Source organism: Staurois parvus, unplaced genomic scaffold (genome assembly GCF_062004578.1).
Source record: "Staurois parvus isolate SC_StPar_1 unplaced genomic scaffold, SC_StPar_1.0 ptg000116l, whole genome shotgun sequence".
NCBI lineage: Eukaryota > Metazoa > Chordata > Amphibia > Anura > Ranidae > Staurois > Staurois parvus.
The window spans coordinates 948241-966076 of NW_028317912.1; the positions used below are offsets into that span (position 1 = coordinate 948241).

At 40.9% G+C, this 17836-nt stretch overlaps 1 protein-coding gene across 5 annotated transcripts in view; it reads right to left on the reverse strand.

Annotated features, from left to right (window-relative positions):
* The window catches only part of NCK1 (NCK adaptor protein 1), a 157518-nt gene that overhangs the window by 22523 nt on the left and 117159 nt on the right, over positions 1–17836 (reverse strand). Inside the window, exon 1 of one of the 5 annotated variants that reach the window (XM_089671947.1) lies at positions 14031–14163. The exons of the other annotated variants lie outside the window; for them this stretch is intronic. Within the exon in view, the coding sequence (XP_089528073.1) occupies positions 14031–14073 (43 nt within the window). The 5' untranslated portion in view covers positions 14074–14163. Of the gene's footprint in view, positions 1–14030; positions 14164–17836 lie in introns of those variants that run through there. 5 annotated transcript variants of the gene reach the window in all.

The window sequence follows — 17836 nt, forward strand, 5'->3', positions numbered from 1 at the left end:
AATCCCAATAAGTGTATATTGATTGCTTTGTGTGAAAGTTATAGCGTCTACAAACTATGGTATAGATACTGTAATTTATGCCTTTTTTTGCTATACAGCGCTGCACTAATTCAAATGATAATTGCACGGTCATGCAATGCTGTACCCAAACAAAATTTACGTCCTTTTTTTCACACAAATAGAGCTTTCTTTTGGTGGTATTTGATCACCTGTGCGCTTTTTATTTTTTGCGCTATAAACAAAAAAACCACAAAAATTTTGAAAAAAAATAATATTTTCTACTTTCAGCTATAAAAAATATATTGTAAACTCAAAGTTAGTCATAAATTTAAGCCAAAATGTATTCTGCTACATGTTTTTGGTAAAAAAAATCCCGTGCATTAGCGGGCAAACTGGCGCTATCTAGGAGGGGCGCTAACACTATCGTAAGTCACCAGTGACACTAATACAGTGATCAGTAAAAATCTGTTCACTGTAATCAATGACACTGGTGACAGGGCAGTGAAGGGGTTAACTGGGGGGGGGGGGTGATCAAGGGGTTAAACGGGATTACTGGTGTACTGGCGGGCAATCTGGCGCTATCTGGGAGGGGCGCTAACACTATCGGAAGTCGCCAGCGACACTGATACAGTGATCTGTAAAAATTGGTTCACTGATCAGTGACACTGGGTGACAGGGCAGTGAAGGGGTTAACTGGAGGGGGGGCGATCAAGGGGTTAAACGGGATTACTGGTGTACTGGCGGGCAAACTGGCGCTATCTGGGAGGGGCGCTAACTCTATCGGAAGTCGCCAGCAACACTGATACAGTGATCAGTAAAAATTGGTTCACTGATCAGTGACACTGGGTGACAGGGCAGTGAAGGGGTTAACTGGAGGGGGGGGGGGCGATCAAGGGGTTAAACGGGATTACTGGTGTACTGGCGGGCAATCTGGCGCTATCTGGGAGGGGCGCTAACTCTATCGGAAGTCGCCAGCGACACTGATCAGTAAAAATCGCTTCACTGATCAGTAACACTGGTGACAGGGCAGTGAAGGGTTAACTGGGGGGGGGCGATCAGGGGGTTAAATGTGTCCTAGAGTGTTCTAACTGTAGTGTAGTGCTTGTGTACTCAATTTTTGGATGTCTTCTTCTCTGTCTGGAACGGAATGTGTCCAGGCAGAGAAGAATGACATCATATCCTGCCCTGTGTGTATGTCAACACAGGACAGGATAGGACAGGGACCGATCATGTGATTTCAGCCAGAAATCACTGGCTGAAATCTAATGATTGATCCCTCCTGGATCAAATAGTGTCACCCGCGGGTCGGCGGGAGCGCGCGCCCCCTGCCGGCGAAAGTGTCGGGAGCGCGGAACCCGTTTTTAAACGTGGTTTTGCGCTCCACTGCCGCCCTGCACACGTATATACACAGTGGCAGGGCGGCAAGCGGTTAAATGTTTTAATGTTTACTTCCCCCCCCAAAAGATTTCAGTTTGTTTTTCTTTTGAGTTGTACAGTTTATAGGTCACATTAAAGGTGGAATAAGTTCTGAAATTATTTATCTTTGTCTTTTTTTCATCACGGAAACCTGACATTTTAACAGGGGTGTGTAGACTTTTTATATCCACTGTATTTGAGTGATCTTGAAGTTTGTAAACGTACTTTATGAAGATGCCCTGTGAGCAGGTACTGCTGTGTCATGCATTACACAGAAACTACCTTCTGAATTATGGAGGTGCCGAGCGAAGGTGTTTCAGCATGTGGAATCACTGCTTGTAGGCAGCAAGGCACTATTGGATGTACAGTTCTTAAAAATTTAAATTAAATAGCACAAGAGAAGCTGCAAAGCATGCAGGGAATCCAGGAATTTGTGGAAAGAGATGACCAGTAGACAGGCAGCACTCACAACATGAAAAGAGATTTTTCAAGTAAGCGGACAATGGATTGTAAAAAATAATTATTCTATGTATTGCAACCATAGAAACTCCTTTAAAGTGTTACTAAACCCACAACAGTAAAATCAGTCTGTATATGCAGTAAAGCATGCTTGTATACTCATTGTGAAATCTAAGGGGTTAAAAGCTGATTGAACCTTTCTTCTCTGATCCTCCCCTTTTTTCAGTGTCCCCCTCTTATCCCCTGATACGACATATTGTCTTGGGAGAGTGCATATGATCAGCACATGGGCAACCAGCACTGTCCAGACAGAGGTCAGGGGTCCTGCATCCTCCTAGAGCAGAAAGAAAACTCCTCCTACAAGCTTTACCAGTGCTCTGCTGGATACTGATAGAAGTTACAAGGCTGCTCTAACTTCTGATGAAAAAGGTATTTAGCAGTTTATATTTACTAAAATAATTGCATTTCCATGTTGTGTGTACTGTGGGAGACCAGATAAAGAGAATGCAGGGTCCTGGGTTTAGGAACACTTTAAGGCAGTAATGATACAAACCTACTTTACTGTTCAACATTCTGCTGCCTAGAATTTTTAATCTCAACTACACAACAGCAGCTGTATTCTAGTTGTCCAGATGTGAAAGAAAATATTGAACTTGGGAAGCATTAGAACATTTCACAAATACAAAAAAGCCCAAAAAACGTCACACCACATCTTCATCTGAGTTCCTCATTAGAAGCAAAGCTCAGTAAAGATTGAATTATGGGAACTCTTTGCTCCATCTGTGCTGTGGGCTAAACTGACATATGACCTCAACCACTGAGCTCCAAAGGATTAAAAGGGTACAACTTTCTCATGTTCTCTTGACAATGTGCTGACACTGGAGTAAGCAGACTCTTTAGAAAGCCAACTTAAAGAAGGATTAAAGTTTTCTAACAGGGAAAATGTAAGGAAGCTATCAGAGGTTGACATTATAAAAATGTTTATAGTCACCTACCCACCTGAATTATTACGAGCCATCAGAGATGTACTGTATATTATAATAATGTTTATAACTAGTTAAGAAAAAAAATGCCACACACCTGTAAATTAGCTAGTTGTAAGACAGGTCAAACAATATTATTGGCATTCAGGAGCAAACATCTGGTCATTATGAGGCTAAATGGACACACAAGTCAAACATAAAAATCATTTTTTCAAATAAAAGACAAATCAATACAAAGCCTTAGATTTTTGTGTCAGACAGCTGCATTCTGCAGATGATGGTCACCCTGTGTAGGAGGATCCTTTTCCATAACAAGTTGTTATGCAGATTAGGCAGTCAAAAGTTCCCACTGTCACCTTCTCCAAAATATACATATATAAATATTTTTAAGCACTGCTTCAAAACTAATCAAGCATATTGCATTAAAAGCCAATTTTAAAACAAACACCACCTAAGGAATGCATAGAATTTAAAATGACACCTTGTAATCAGACCATGTATGTTTAGGTTGGGTTTGACCTGAATCCTAGGATCTGACAAGCTCTGCTTTACATTGTACAATAATGTACTTTTTAAAAAGAAGTCTACGCTAAGACATACACACACCCTATCACTTAGTGACCCTCTGTTTGAAAATGTTGTGTGGCTTTAACCACTTGACCTCCAGAGGATTTACCCCCCTTAATGACCAGGCCTCTTTTTGCTACTCGGCGCTGCACTAATTCAACTGATAATTGCGTGGTCATGCAATGCTGCACCCAAACTAAATTTACGTCTTTTTTTTCACACAAATAGAGCTTTCTTTCGGTGTAATTTGATCACATGTGCGCTTTTTATTTTTCACGCTATAAACAAAAAAAGGGCAAAAATTTTGAAGAAAACCAATATTTTTTACTTTCAGCTATAAAAAATATATAGTAAACTCAAAGTTGGTTATAAATTTAGGCCAAAATGTATTCTGCTCCATGTTTTTGGTAAAAAAAATCCCAAAAGGTGTATATTGATTGCTTTGTGCGGAAGTTATAGCGTCTACAAACTATGGTATAAATACTGCAATTTACGCCATTTTTCTGCTATACAGCGCTGCGCTAGTATAACGGACAATTGCGCGGTCATGCAATATGGTACATAAATAAAATTTACATCCTTTTTTTCCCCACAAATTGAGCTTTCTTTTGGTGGTATTTGATTGCCTGTGCGGTTTTTATTTTTTGCGCTATAAAAAAAAAGGCTGACAATTTTGAGGAAAAAAAAAACATTTTGGACTTTTTGCTATAAAACATGTCCAGTAAAAAAAAAAATGCAAAAATCAAATTTAGTCATAAATTTCTGCCAAAATACATTCTGCGACATGTCTTTTCTAAAAAAAAAAAAAACCCAATACGTGTAAATTAATTGGTTTATGTGAAAGTTATAGCGTTTACAAATGGCGGGAAAGATACTGGGATTTTTAGGTTTTTTTTATGCTAATAATGGCGGCGATCAGCGAATTATGGCGGCGATCAGGGACTTATGGCAGCGACCAGCGACTTATAGCGGGACTGCGGCGGACATTCTGACATTGGGGGGTACTGACTTGGGGTCACTGACATCCCCAAAAACACTAATACAGTGATCAGTGCAAAAAAAAAAAAACACTGACAATGTACTAATGGCAATGGGGAGGAAGGGGTTAACTATTTTGCAGGGAAGGGTTATAGGAGCGAGGGGAGTGTTTTACTAGGGGGTGGGGGTGTGTACTGGACGGGACAAGGCTGATCGAGAAAGAGAAACTGTTCTTTCTTGATCAGCTCATCCTCGAGCTGACAGGGAAGTGACAGACAGCACAGCTACTGCAGCTGTGCTGTCTGTCACTGTTTGCTGCCGATCGCCGGGAGATAAGGATGTGAGTCGTCGGGAGAGGAGGACCGGCTGTGACCCGGCGACTCACATCTACGGCGGTGATCGGCGGGACAGATAGGGCGTGCGCGCGCCCCCTATTTGTTTACAAAACACACATTTTAAAATGTGGTTTTGCCTGCCAGTGCAGCCCTGCCGCTGTTTATCTACAGTGGCTGGGAGGCAAGTGGTTAAGGACTATCTGTGGCTTCAGTGCTTTTTAAATCACGGACCTAAAACAAGGATGCAGAGCTGAAGAAGACATCAGAACAAAACGATCTTTGCATGCATTGAAAACACTTTAGTAACTAAGGCTGGCCATACACTACACAATGTTCTGTCCAATTTCCTTTAGATTTACCTTCAACTATGTAGTACAAGGGCCCACCTAATTGGATACAATTGAAAGTGTTGTTTAGGTTTGACCTCATATTATATGGTTTTTGGAAAATCTAAAGCAATTTTCTAAAGAAAATTGTATAATGTATGGCCAGCCTAATACTAAAATATTTTATTAAAAATGGGAGGAGCCCCCAAAACTCAACCATTGGTTCCAAAGCTGCAGGGATGTTAAAGGACTGCCTTTCCAGCATTTGGCAAGTTTGACATTTCCTTCAGTACGCTTGTATACATTTTCATCCTTTTCTTTGCTCTTCAGTATATGTGCTAGAGGCTTCATGACCATTGAACAGCTATAATAATTATTATTACAGGTACTTCTATAGTGTTGTCAATTTACTCAGCATATTGAACATACACATCAGTAATATAATGTAATTTTTACCATTTAATGTCCAGAAATCCTGAAGTTCAACATTCAACTGTTCTTTAAAGCACACAAAGCTGCATATTTGCACCAAAAAAAAAAAAAAAGGAACTTGGAATGTAATAAAGCCACAGGATCGACACGACAGCCATATAGTCAGCATTTTCAGGAGGAGAGCTAAGCAATGGGGCCTACTATTTTCTCTAAGTCAACAAGAACTCCTGATCTATATCCTTAACGAAAGTGTTGAAGTCACCAAATGCCATGAAACTAATATTTCAGAAGGTGATATCAGCAATAGCAGGCCCATCTATCTCTCTCAGTAAACATTATTGGTATATGCAAAAATTTAGAGTATGGCTGAATTTTGCAATGATTTTTTTTGTTTGCTTTACAGACTGCTCCAAACACAAACTCCTGTATGCTTAGACTATACTCTTCTGAGGTCCATGTATATCCACGCTGACAAATGGATAAAACGAATGCAAAGAGATGGCTTTTTTTTATTAGAATGAGTCCAAAGAGATGGCTTTTTTTATTAGAATGAGTCCAGCACAAACATAAAATGAGATCCAAATGTTGAAATTGTTTTTAAAAAAAAGCTTCTTTGTGAAACGCACCGTAGTCATTATGTAGGACCTTCTGCTATACTGTAAATACAAACCATTATTTATAGACTATAAATGAAACTATTCTGAAGGCTAGAAAACAAACCGGGCTTCTGTCCACACTCTGTAAATTGATGCTCAGATCATCATGAGGAAATCTATTATGTCATAATGGAGACCATTCTTAACAGAGGGGAGGAGGGGAATGGCTGTCCCAGTTGAGTGATCCCACATTGTAACGCTTTTCCTGAGACATACAGATGTTTCCTGTCACCTAGATAACCCATCACTGGTTACTTGTACCCAATTTAATCTGTGCAACTAGTTTTGTGTTTATGATCATGCCATAATTGATTGTGATAAAAAAAACACTACTTAAAAGTGGACCCAAACTCAAGAGTGAAGACCTGCTGTCTTCTAGGGAACATCTAGGAAAGTTAATTGTACCCATGTGGTTCTCTGCAACAATTAGCATCTTTTCTGGAATTCCTCCTGAAGAACAGTATTGTATTTTCTGCAGCCACCCGTTCTTCGAACCTTGCAGTGTGAGACCATCTAAGGCACCGCTACTTTTGGATGCTAGTCTGAGATTTGGTGATGTTACTACTGTACTGACCACTATGTTCCTTGCTGGCGAGAAAGCAGTACCCGAGTACCTGCAGTTCAAGGATCTTCCTGCTTCTGCTTCATTCATTTTCTGAATCTGTATTTTCTGCAATCTCCTGTTGCTTTTTGAATGGTCCCTTACCAATTGTGACCTATCTTTGTTCAAAGTACCTGAAGTTTGAGTTTAATGGATATGATTAGACACAGCTTTAACCCCTTTTATATTAGCATACAGCCTACAGAGTCTTGACAAATCAAATTAAATCACCAGGGGGCAGCTTAAACCTGAAGAAGCAAAGTGCCACTTCTACCACTATGACCTCATGCACACAGAAACAGTGCGCAACACACACGGTAAGTCAGTATTGAGGAAAGACTAAAAGCAAAACTGGGGACAAGTTAACTTGCCTGTTTTAAAGTTCAGCCTATTCCTAACCAAGTTTAAATCTGTTAGCCCCAGCCCTTCTAAACCCTATTCTATCCATTCTGTGAAAGTAATGTGTATACTGACCTATTCTGAGAGCAACCAGGTCCAGTGACGTGATCAGCGGCAGCTTCAGCGTAGAGGAGGGACATCCGACAATGAATGCCCCTCCTAGTAAGCCTATGGGCAACATCAAAGCCCAGGCTCTGAAGCCATTGTCAGCGATATCTCCTCTTTACTGGAGCTGCCCGATGGAGAGGTCATGTGACCCGGACCGAATCTCTCTCAGAATAGGTACATATACACATCTTCCTTTCACAGGGTAAATAGAATAGGAGTTTAAAGTTAAAGTTCAGCTTGCTTCTTAACTAAGCTTAAACCTGCTCCCACCCACTTGTAGAGTGGTTGTAAACCTCAAACCTGAAATATGAACAAAGCATATCCCTCTATAGTGTGTACTTGTCTCAATTAAGACCGCTAAGTGCCAGTTCACACTGCTGCAAATTCTACGTGGATCAGAGCATTGAGAAAAGTATAGATTTGCATGTAATGTTAAAAAGCATTATTTCCAATGAGGCCTGTTCACATTATTGCTGCGTGAATGTGATGAGGTTGAAAAAAGGGTCCTGTGAGAGTTTAGTGCGGATGTATTGCAAATGTCATCTCCTGCTATACCCAGTCCCCTCAGAAATCACATTTAATTTGCGCCTGTCACAGAAATCGCAGGCACTGCATCAATGTGAACCAGCACATTTGTCATTTCTGTCTGCTGCTTATGAAAAGTATTCTTGGCAGCAAGAGAAAACTGGTGAAAGGAGAGGGATCTCCAGCAGATTGACAGCCTCAGCTCTGTTCCTGTGAGATGTGTGAAGGGGGGGGGGGGGTGTGTTCATTCCCTTCAATCAGCTATCAGAGCTCTCCTCACTGAGCACTGCTCTAACTTCTGTTGTCCGCCCCGTTTTTTGAACTTTCAGACAAGCGTTATAAATTCAGCACTTTGAAAGGGTGTAGAGAAGAGAAGACTGCAGATAGACAGGTACAACCTATGTAGGATGATTTTGTGTATCACCTGAGGACAGTCACTTCACTGGGTATACCTGAGTGTTTACAACCACTAAGTGTAACGCCCTCTAGGGTAAGATAGTTTTTTTTGTGTGTGCATAGTTAGAGGCTTGCTAGAAGCCTGGGTATGAATCAGTGTTGGAGTAAGTCAGCGAGGTTACTTCATGTTAAGGCTAAAGGGCTCTCTACAGGTCAGTTCTCTGATACCTACCCCCTGCTCTAGAAACTTGGAGAAGTTTCTAGAAGCCAGTAAGTGGGGAGAGGAGGGGCTGATCTACATACGTAGGGGAATCTGGCCAATCCCCAGGCAGGAGGCCTGATATGGTGGCTAGGTCAACCCTTAAATATAAGAGCCTGGACAGCAAGGGGAGTTCGGTGGACAGTGTGAGTACTTCTACACCCCCTGAGCCAAAGAAGGGAGAGGGCAGTCAGGTGCAATATCCAAATAGTTCTCCCTGGGATTGCATTACTTGTGTGTCTCAGAATCCCTTGCACTGGGAAATGCTCAAGATAGACCCCGGATGAAAATCTTCTCATCCAACTGGCTGAGGAGGTTCATTTAAGGGGAATGAGTGTTCCTTGCAAAGACTGTATGCTGATTCTTCAGAAGATTAGAGCCACTCCTGAATGAGTAGATAGCCTAGGATTGGTTTTCATGATTTTTCTGGATTTTTGTGCCTAAGATTTTGTCCTCCAAGTTGTTTCAGTTCCATTGGGCATCCCATACACCCCTAGACCCGATCTATGTTGTCAACCCCTAATAACACAACAAAAAGCAATCTCATGGACTATTTACGGACTGTGTATGGAAAATGCATGTTGATTGGCTGTGCAGAGCTTAGGGGGACCTAAAATTTCAGTGGCCCTCAAGAGGGTAGCGCTACATAAGTATCACATGACTTTTAATATCCAGGAAAGGCCACGTGGGGGCATAACAGTAGCAAATAAACTAGTCCGTTAGTTCAAACTGAAACTGCCAAACTCCCAATCAACAAGGGAACTTACTTGGCTCATCCAACAGATGACTCTCAAACCTGCCCAGGATATGAAACTTTCAGAAAACCTACAGAGTGCAGAATGGACTTGTTTGTGTGGCGCACAGGACAGGGTTTAGAATGAGGTAGTGTTTTGTGACTCCTCCACTGGAGAGAAGCCATATGTTACAAATTACTAATCTGGTTAAAACGTCCTCACTGCAGCATGTATTATCATGAACTGGATGAAGCGGAGAAAGCCCTTAATCCTAAAGAGGCAGACACAAAAACTTGCTTAACCCCTTCTCTGTGCCTCTTAATCCTGCTTGGAGTTCTGACTTCACATCCATTTCCGGTCTACAACTGGTTGCCAAAATCTGTTGGAGCCTTGTGACCCAGCTTTGTTCAAAGTGCCTGAAGTCTGAATTTAACGGATATGATTAGACACTGCGTTAACCCCTGTTACATTAGCATACAGCCTAAAGAGTCTTGACAAATCAGATGCAAACATTACAAAGAAGCTTAAATTTGGTTTGACAAACCAAAAAGCCAACTGTACTTCTGACACATGAAAACTAAAGTGCAATAAAGAAAATTACATTAATACACTTTGCATTCTGCGACAGGATGCCTGACTATATTTCATTTATAAATGTCACAATGCAAAGGCATAAGCAGACACAGCTTGACACTTTCCTGTCTTTGCAAACGTCCACTAACCTGTGTTTCATCATCATGACCGATCCCTCCCCCCTCACTCTGTGTCCACACTGCCTATACTTGCTCTACAGCCCGATTCCACATGGCTCGAGAAGCTATGAATGAACGATGGCACAGAGGTTTCTAGCCTACTGGGAAAGTGAATTTATTCACATCTTCATAGAAAACTAAAAACTAAATGTCACAGGGAGCTGGCACAAGAAGTAGTAGGAGTATCCTGCATACAGCTTCTATTCCAAGGATGACAACAGTCACTCTCTCCAATATTCTCTGCACTTCTTAAAGTGACACTAAACAATGTTATTCTTCAAAAATAATCCCCACGTATCCACTACTTAACAGTGACAGTCTAAGGTCTCATGTCCCTACATAGGCTTTTGCTGCCAGCAAGATCCTGCTTGTCCTTCTGATGTACACATGTAACATTTGTGCTGCGGTAATCTGTGTATTCAACAGTGCATATGTTGATGTTTACATGCTGGCCTTAAATAAATAGTGGCAGAGGCCAAAAGGGTCCATGAATGATGGATGCATGAAAACATTAGTACAAACATTTACATCCATGCATCAGCAAATGCAGACTTGTGTGCCCAGGTCTTTAGTATGCAGTGGTGCTGTGTCAAAGACACTGAGGCTGTATGGACTCACCTGCACATCTGAAGTTGACAGGAATGCAGGGACAGGTGCACGGACACGAACGCAAACATTGTGCATCTGGGGCTGTGTACCTGTCAAACTCAGATGTGCAGGTGAGTCTTTACAGCCACCACATCTCCATTGATGAACATAGGCTGCCCACAGTCACTGCATGGTTATTAATCAGTATAATTTAAAGCACATGCACCAGGAAGATACAAGTGTGAATGTTCACAAGTTTCATTTAGGTGGTATGCGTAATTTCATTTTAGGAAGGATTGAAGACATAATTCAGACCTGAGCCGCCCCTGCTGAACCGGCTGAGATTCAGTCTATCTTTGGACAGGCTAGTTGTACCAAGGCAACCCATTGACTGACTTTGATACAAGCAGACTGTCTGATTTTTTACATGTGATTACTGCCGGTGGCTATAGCCGCTAGCAGTAATCGTGTTCTAGGCTCCCCGCCAGCACAAAACAATAGTACAGCGGGAGGGAATCCCCTATCAACAGTGACTGTGTTGATTTGGAAATCTAGCTTTTTTTTCCCCCCTCTCTTTCCACCCATGGTGGTAGTAAAGAAAGTTGCATAATCTATAGGCTGCTTTATTAAATGACTGCACATGGGGCAGTATCTCACCACAATAACATTACAATCACATATTGCTTTGATATGACGAGACATGGAAGCATGCTGGGTTCCGCAAATTAAGCTGGGATTAGCAAAGTTAACACACACATATGGCAAGCACTATATTTCCAAAATGAAACCTGCCACAAATATGTATGTTTTTACTTGTATACATGTATAGGGATGCTATTAAGGCCTTGTTAACACTTGCTCAAAATACTGAAGGTTACCAAAATGCCTATAGTGTTAATGTGAGTTGTTCGTTGAGTTTAAGTTAGACGTTAAAGGAGCAATAAAAATGATCCCCAAACTACCTATGCGCATGTGATGCATGATAAAAACGCACCCTAGATGCTTTTTTTTGGGCTGTAGTGAACAAAGCCTAAACGTGCTGCAAACACTCTGCAAATGTGTACCAGTGTGTTTATGGTGCATTACCATAGACTTGAATGGAATGCTTCAACTCCTTCCAAACTCCACATGAAGCTTCATTTTTGAAGTGCAGCAACAAACGCTTCACTAATGTGAACAGCACTGAATGCTGTCCATGGTGTTAATTTCAGCCAGATTTCACTAGAAATTTGAGGAGAGTTAGGCTACGTTCACACTAGACTTGTTAGCAAGCTGCAGAACGCCGTTTGGGAAGCGTTTTTACCATTTCCCAAATGCCTGGGAAAATTCTGCACATTGCAGCACATGGTGCTGTTCAAACGGGAGCTTTAGCGTCGCGGCAAAATGGACGCCTCTGGTCGAGTCAGGAGTTGAAGCCTCCTATTCTAGTCTATGGTGCCACTCCGCAAACGTCCAGTGTTTGCGGTGCAGTTGCGGGGCGTTTGTGGAGTGTTAACACCATTCAAACTTCATTATAGGGGTTTGTGGGGCGTTTTTAACGCTTGGCAAATGCCTAGCAACCTCCGCTAAACCGCGCATGCGGCGTTTGCAGAGTGTTAAAAACGCTCCGCAAACATTATAGGGGTGTTTGGCAAGAGTTGGAAAACAGTCAAGTGTGAACAAGCCCTTAAACACATGCCTCAAACTCCTACTTTTACACAAAATACCCCTTCATTAACATGAGTTGCAATTAACTGAACTTTATCAACAAAGAGCGTGTGTGTGTGTGTGTGTATATATATATATATACACACACACATAGATATATACACACATATATACATATATATATATATATATATATATATACACACACACACACACACACACACACACACACATACATAAACACATTTTATTATTGCTCTGTAGCAACAGGGTCACTTCAAAGCAGGGTGGATAAAAATCAATGATTTTAAAAAAAAAAAAAAAAAAAAAAAAAAAAAAATTGGATTTTTTTAATTTAAAATCGGATTTTTTTAAATAAAATGCTTTTTGAGGAAAATATATTATCATCCAAAGGTTATTTCATCATGAAATAAAGATTCGTTTTTTAATTATGTAGAATAAGGCTGTATATGTTTAATTTTTTTGGTAAATTAAATTAATCCATTCACAATGTCATGCTCTTCCAGAGGTTTTTGTACGATTATTGGGCAGTTTCTCTGCCTACAAGATATCACAGATGTTTGGTTTACTTTTGCAGTTCTCAAAACTGAATTTGACTCAGCGGAGATCACATGCCTCTTCTTCACAGCAAAAATGTTATAACATGAACAGAGTTAAGAAAAAGACCTTAATCCTAACTTCTACAAACCTATGAATACAGAATCAACCCCTTCAGTGCTAAGTTTCAAGAAGTTCAGTGAATATAATAGAAACAATATTTTTCTGATTGTTTGGAGTGGAATAGATCTGCACAAGAAGAAAGTGAAACTAAGTCTGAGGAGGAAGGGGCTGACAGTCTAAATTTCTTAAAATATATATATTTTGTTTAGCCAAATTAGTTAACAAACATGGATGTTTAAGCAAATAACATATGCTGGAATGTTATTGTTTCAGTTGAATAAATCTATTTAAATTGTTATTATTAAGGTAATGATTATTTTTCTCCTAAGTACAACAGAAAAGTTTTCCAAATATGAATGATTAGCCTATTAAACTGGGGATAAAAAAACTAATATGAAAAGTTGTTATTCTAAAAATCTTCATCTACTTGCATATTAAAGTTATACCAGCAAGAATTAGTCTATGCAGAAAACTAGGATTTAAATCAAGCCTTACTGACTAGTGATTTAAATCAGTTTGATTTAAATCAAATCCACCCTGCTTCAAAGAACTATACACTCGGAATTATTTACGTTTTGAATTAATGTATGTCGCATCTAAGCCGTGCATTAAAAAAATAATAGCTGCCAACACACCAGATCGTCTGTGTCACACAAGTTGTAACACAATGCACTACAACGCACAACGGTGTGTCAGGTGCCAATGACAAGGAATGTCACCACAGCGCATTAATTTAAAGGTGGCCATAAAACAAATGCATGAAATAAGCCCGTTAACACACGTATTCATATGGGCATGTATCTCTTTATACAAAAAGTTTTAGAACAGTTTCTGTAGCTTTTATGGGAAATACAAACTAATCCGGCAATGAGGCGAGAAATTCGTCACCTCTACAAACACGTTCAATAATTAAATGCTGTTAAACTACAAGATGTTCAAACTTCACCCTAAGTACTCAGGAATAGGTACAGAATGAGTAAAGAAAGGCACAGCCCTTCCTAGAAGGAATGAAAGTTCACCTGCACTGGAGCATGCCACCCAGAGAGTGATATCCTGTGCAAAGCACTGAAGAAAGAGGAGGGACTGTTCTCAGCCACAATGCACTGGGAAAGCAGTGATTAAAGAGAAGCATTGTCCTAGCAGAGGGAAGGAGACGACTATTGATAACCCTGCAGGACAGAGACTTACTGAACCAGTGTCTGAAGACGTTCCGAAGATCCATTCTTCTCATAGAGAGTCTGCTTTCTGGAACTGCTATCTCTGGAGTCCACCCTAAAATTTCCTGCCCCTGTGATGGGGGAAGCTGGATAGAAGAAGTCACATGACCGGGCCCTTCCTACGGAAACAAAGTCACTGCATTGGCCAGTCCTCCCAGTTCCTTAACCCTTTGGATTCCAGAACAGCTAGCAAGCCTACTTATACACAATAATCAGAAGCTGGAACAGACCTTCTGCAACTCATCCACAATTCTTTCATGTCGGAGGCTATGCCGGCACTAGTAGTTCCACACAATCTAAAAAGATTTAATTTACATAAGCAAATGTCCAAACAAAATCATATTGTTGAAAGATAGGAGTCACCCAGCTGAGAAACCACAGAAGAAAAGCGCATTGTCTGTTGTGATCAGCATCCGTTGGCTCACACAGAGATCAGCTGGCTGCATGGCTGATAATGTTACATAAGTACTGTGCAGGAACAGATGTCTCTATACACACATTGGTAAATGGGACTAGCAGCATTTCACATTACATGTTTATTTTCCCTCTTTAGGTTTATTGGTCTTTTTTGGAGTAAATTAGACCATCACAAATGGTAAACGGGCAGGTTGCCTTGTAAAAATATATCTAGTTCATTCATTAATTATTCTGCTAGTAACTTTTCCTGTAGCTCACAGTACTACAGAAAACATTTAACTATCCCCATCTCCATAAAACAGCATTATTCTCACCTATCTCTGGTGCTGAGTGTTGGCAGTTGGATCACAGACAGCAAGCACAAGCGGGTTACTAACCTACTGGATTTCTGGCAGGATCTACAAATATTTCTGCAGTTAAAGAACAGATCAAAAAAATTGTTTTTCTTGGTATATTTAACAGATCAAATAAAAAGTGTTGGGAGTGTGCATAGACCTGTACTTGAGTTGCTTGCTTGGCACCTCTGTCAAAGACCACCTTATTTTTTCAATGAATGGTGTTGTCAGCTTAAAACAGGAAATTAGGAGCACACTGAATTTCTGGCATATCAACGTGTTTTGTATTTGTAGTGTTTTTTAAGAGACAAAACTTGTATTGCAGAAATGTGCTAAATGACGATCACATGGTACCAGGGCCAATTAGAGCGGCCCAGTACATCAAATCAGTGATCAGGTCACAGATCACATGGCTCCACAGCCCAAGCGCCAGAAGTGGAAGGACCAGTGCTTCCCCCCAGAACATCGCTTGTCCTGCCTGGCCTCATCTGTGCATTGGCAGGAGGCAGTTAATGCTTGTTTGTCCAGAAGGGGACCTAATAAAGAGTAATACACCATGTGAGCGGGCCCTAGTCATGCGCTATGCAGGACCGTCTGACAGTGTTAAAGCTCATCTCAGCCCGTCACGTTTTTTTTTTTTTTTTTTTTTTTTTTAAACAGCTTGACCGTGGTAAATGTGGAGAATAATCTAAAAGGTCTGAAATACTGTCATTGACTATTTTTCTTTCCAATAATGGTCTTTGAATAGGAACCCTGGAACCAGAAAAATTAAAAGTCAGCAGCCACAAATAAGGGGGGTGTGAATTTCCACTCGGGTCGCCTAGGCTATCTGGGCAGAAGTAGAGAGGGTAGCTGTCAGAAAATCGGTGCCCCCTCAAAGAAAGAAAAGAATCCAAAAGTATAAGAGGGGGGAGAGGACAGGGATGCGCAATTTATATCGCCTGGCAGGTAGCTCTGGGCAGCAGGCAGGTAGTTTTTTCCTACAAATAGCCCTGCTGCGGGCAGTGCTTGCAAGGTGGAAGCATTCAGACGCTAATTGAATGAATAATTACTTCCACACACCACGCTAATATGCCAGACCCCTGCGCTATGTATCCTGTGCTCCACTTACCCATCTGTGGGCCCAGGACAGGCACAGTGGTAGATGGAAGGGAGGAGAGCGGACACATGTCTGCTCTCCTCCCGCTTCTTGTCCTGACCTAGAAGCGACATGTAAGATGTCACTTCTGGGTCCCCATTGATAGATTTCCTGGCCATCAAGGCCAGGAAAGAATGTAATGCAGTGAGCTCTGCTGCACTGCATTACATTCAATGGAGCAGGGGGGAGGCATGTCCCAGAGAACCTGGCACAAAAAAAATCATCACATAGGGGACTCTTTGTTCCTTATGTGATTGAAAAAAATAAAAGCGAAGTAAAAAAAATTACAGAGTTACACCCAAGCACATACAGTGGATATAAAAAGTCTATACATCCCTGTTCAAATGTCAGGTTTCTGTGATGTAAAAAAATTAGATAAATAATTTCAGAACGTTTTCCACCTTTCACACCTGCCATCATTTAAAGTGCCTCTGAATAACCCAAAATAAAGTTCAGCTGTTCTAGTAGGCCTTTCCTTTCTTAGTCACATCCTACAGCAAAAGCCATGGTACACAGAGAGCTCCCAAAGCAACAGAGGGATCTCATTGTTAAAAGGTATCAGTCAGAAGGGTACAAAAGAATTTCCAAGGCATTAGATATACCATGGAACACAGTGAAGATAGTCATCAAGTGGAGAAAATATGGCACAACAGCGACATTACCAAGAATTGGATGTCCCTCCAAAATTGATGGGAGGCTGCCCAGAGGCCTAAAGCAACATTAAAGGAGCTGCAAGAATATCTGGCAAGTACTGGCTGTGTGATACATGTGACAACAATCTCCCATATTCTTCATATGTCTGGGCTATGAGGCAGAGTTACATACATACTTACATAGTTAGTCTGGCTGAAAAAAGACAAAAGTCCATCCAGTTCAACTATAAAGAAAAAAAAAAAGTTATAATCCTACACTCACAGTTGATCCAGAGGTAGGCAAAAAACATAGCAACGCATGATCCAATTTGCTCCTGCAGGGGAAAAAAATCCTTCCTGATCCCCTGAAAGGCAATTGGATATTCCCTGGATCAACTTTACCTATAAAGGTTATATTCTGTGTATAAAAGAAAGAATCCAGGCCTTTTTTAAAGCAATCCACTGAGCTGGCCAGAACCAACTCTTGAGGGAGTCTATTCTACATTTTCACAGCTCTCACTGTGAAGAAACCTTTCTGTATTTGGAGATTAAATCTCTTTTCCTCCAGACATAAAGAGTGCCCCCTTGTCCTCTGATGACCTCAGGGTGAATAGCTCTACACCGAGTTCACTATATGAACCACTGATGTATTTATACATGTTGATCATTTCCCCTCTTAATCGCCTCTTCTCAAGAGAGAATAAATTCAGTTCCTCTAATCTTTCCTCATAGCTGAGCTCCTCCATGCCTCTTATCAGTTTGGTTGCCCTTCTCTGTACTTTCTCCAGTTCCCCAATGTTTTTTTTGTGAATTGGTGCCCAAAACGGAACTGCATATTCCAGATGAGGTCTTACTAATGATTTCTACTGGGGTAATATTATTATTATACAGTATTTATATAGCGCCAAAAGGGTATGCTCAGCGCTGTACAGTAGCAAGGGGAGCAGAACATGAGACAAAACAGTAACAATACACTACACGAGGGGTTCGAGGGCCCTGCTCTTTTGAGCTTACAATCTAATATGATATATCTCTCTCTCTGGAGTCTATACCTCTTAATACAAGAGAGGATTTTCCTCGCTTTAGAAACCGCAGCTTGGCATTACATGCCATTATTAAGCTTGTGATCTACCAGAACTCCCAAATCCTTCTCCAACATGGATTTCCCCAATTGTACCCCCCTAGTATGTATGATGCATGCATATTCTTAGCCCCCAAGTGCATAACTTACATTTATCAACATTAAACCTCATTT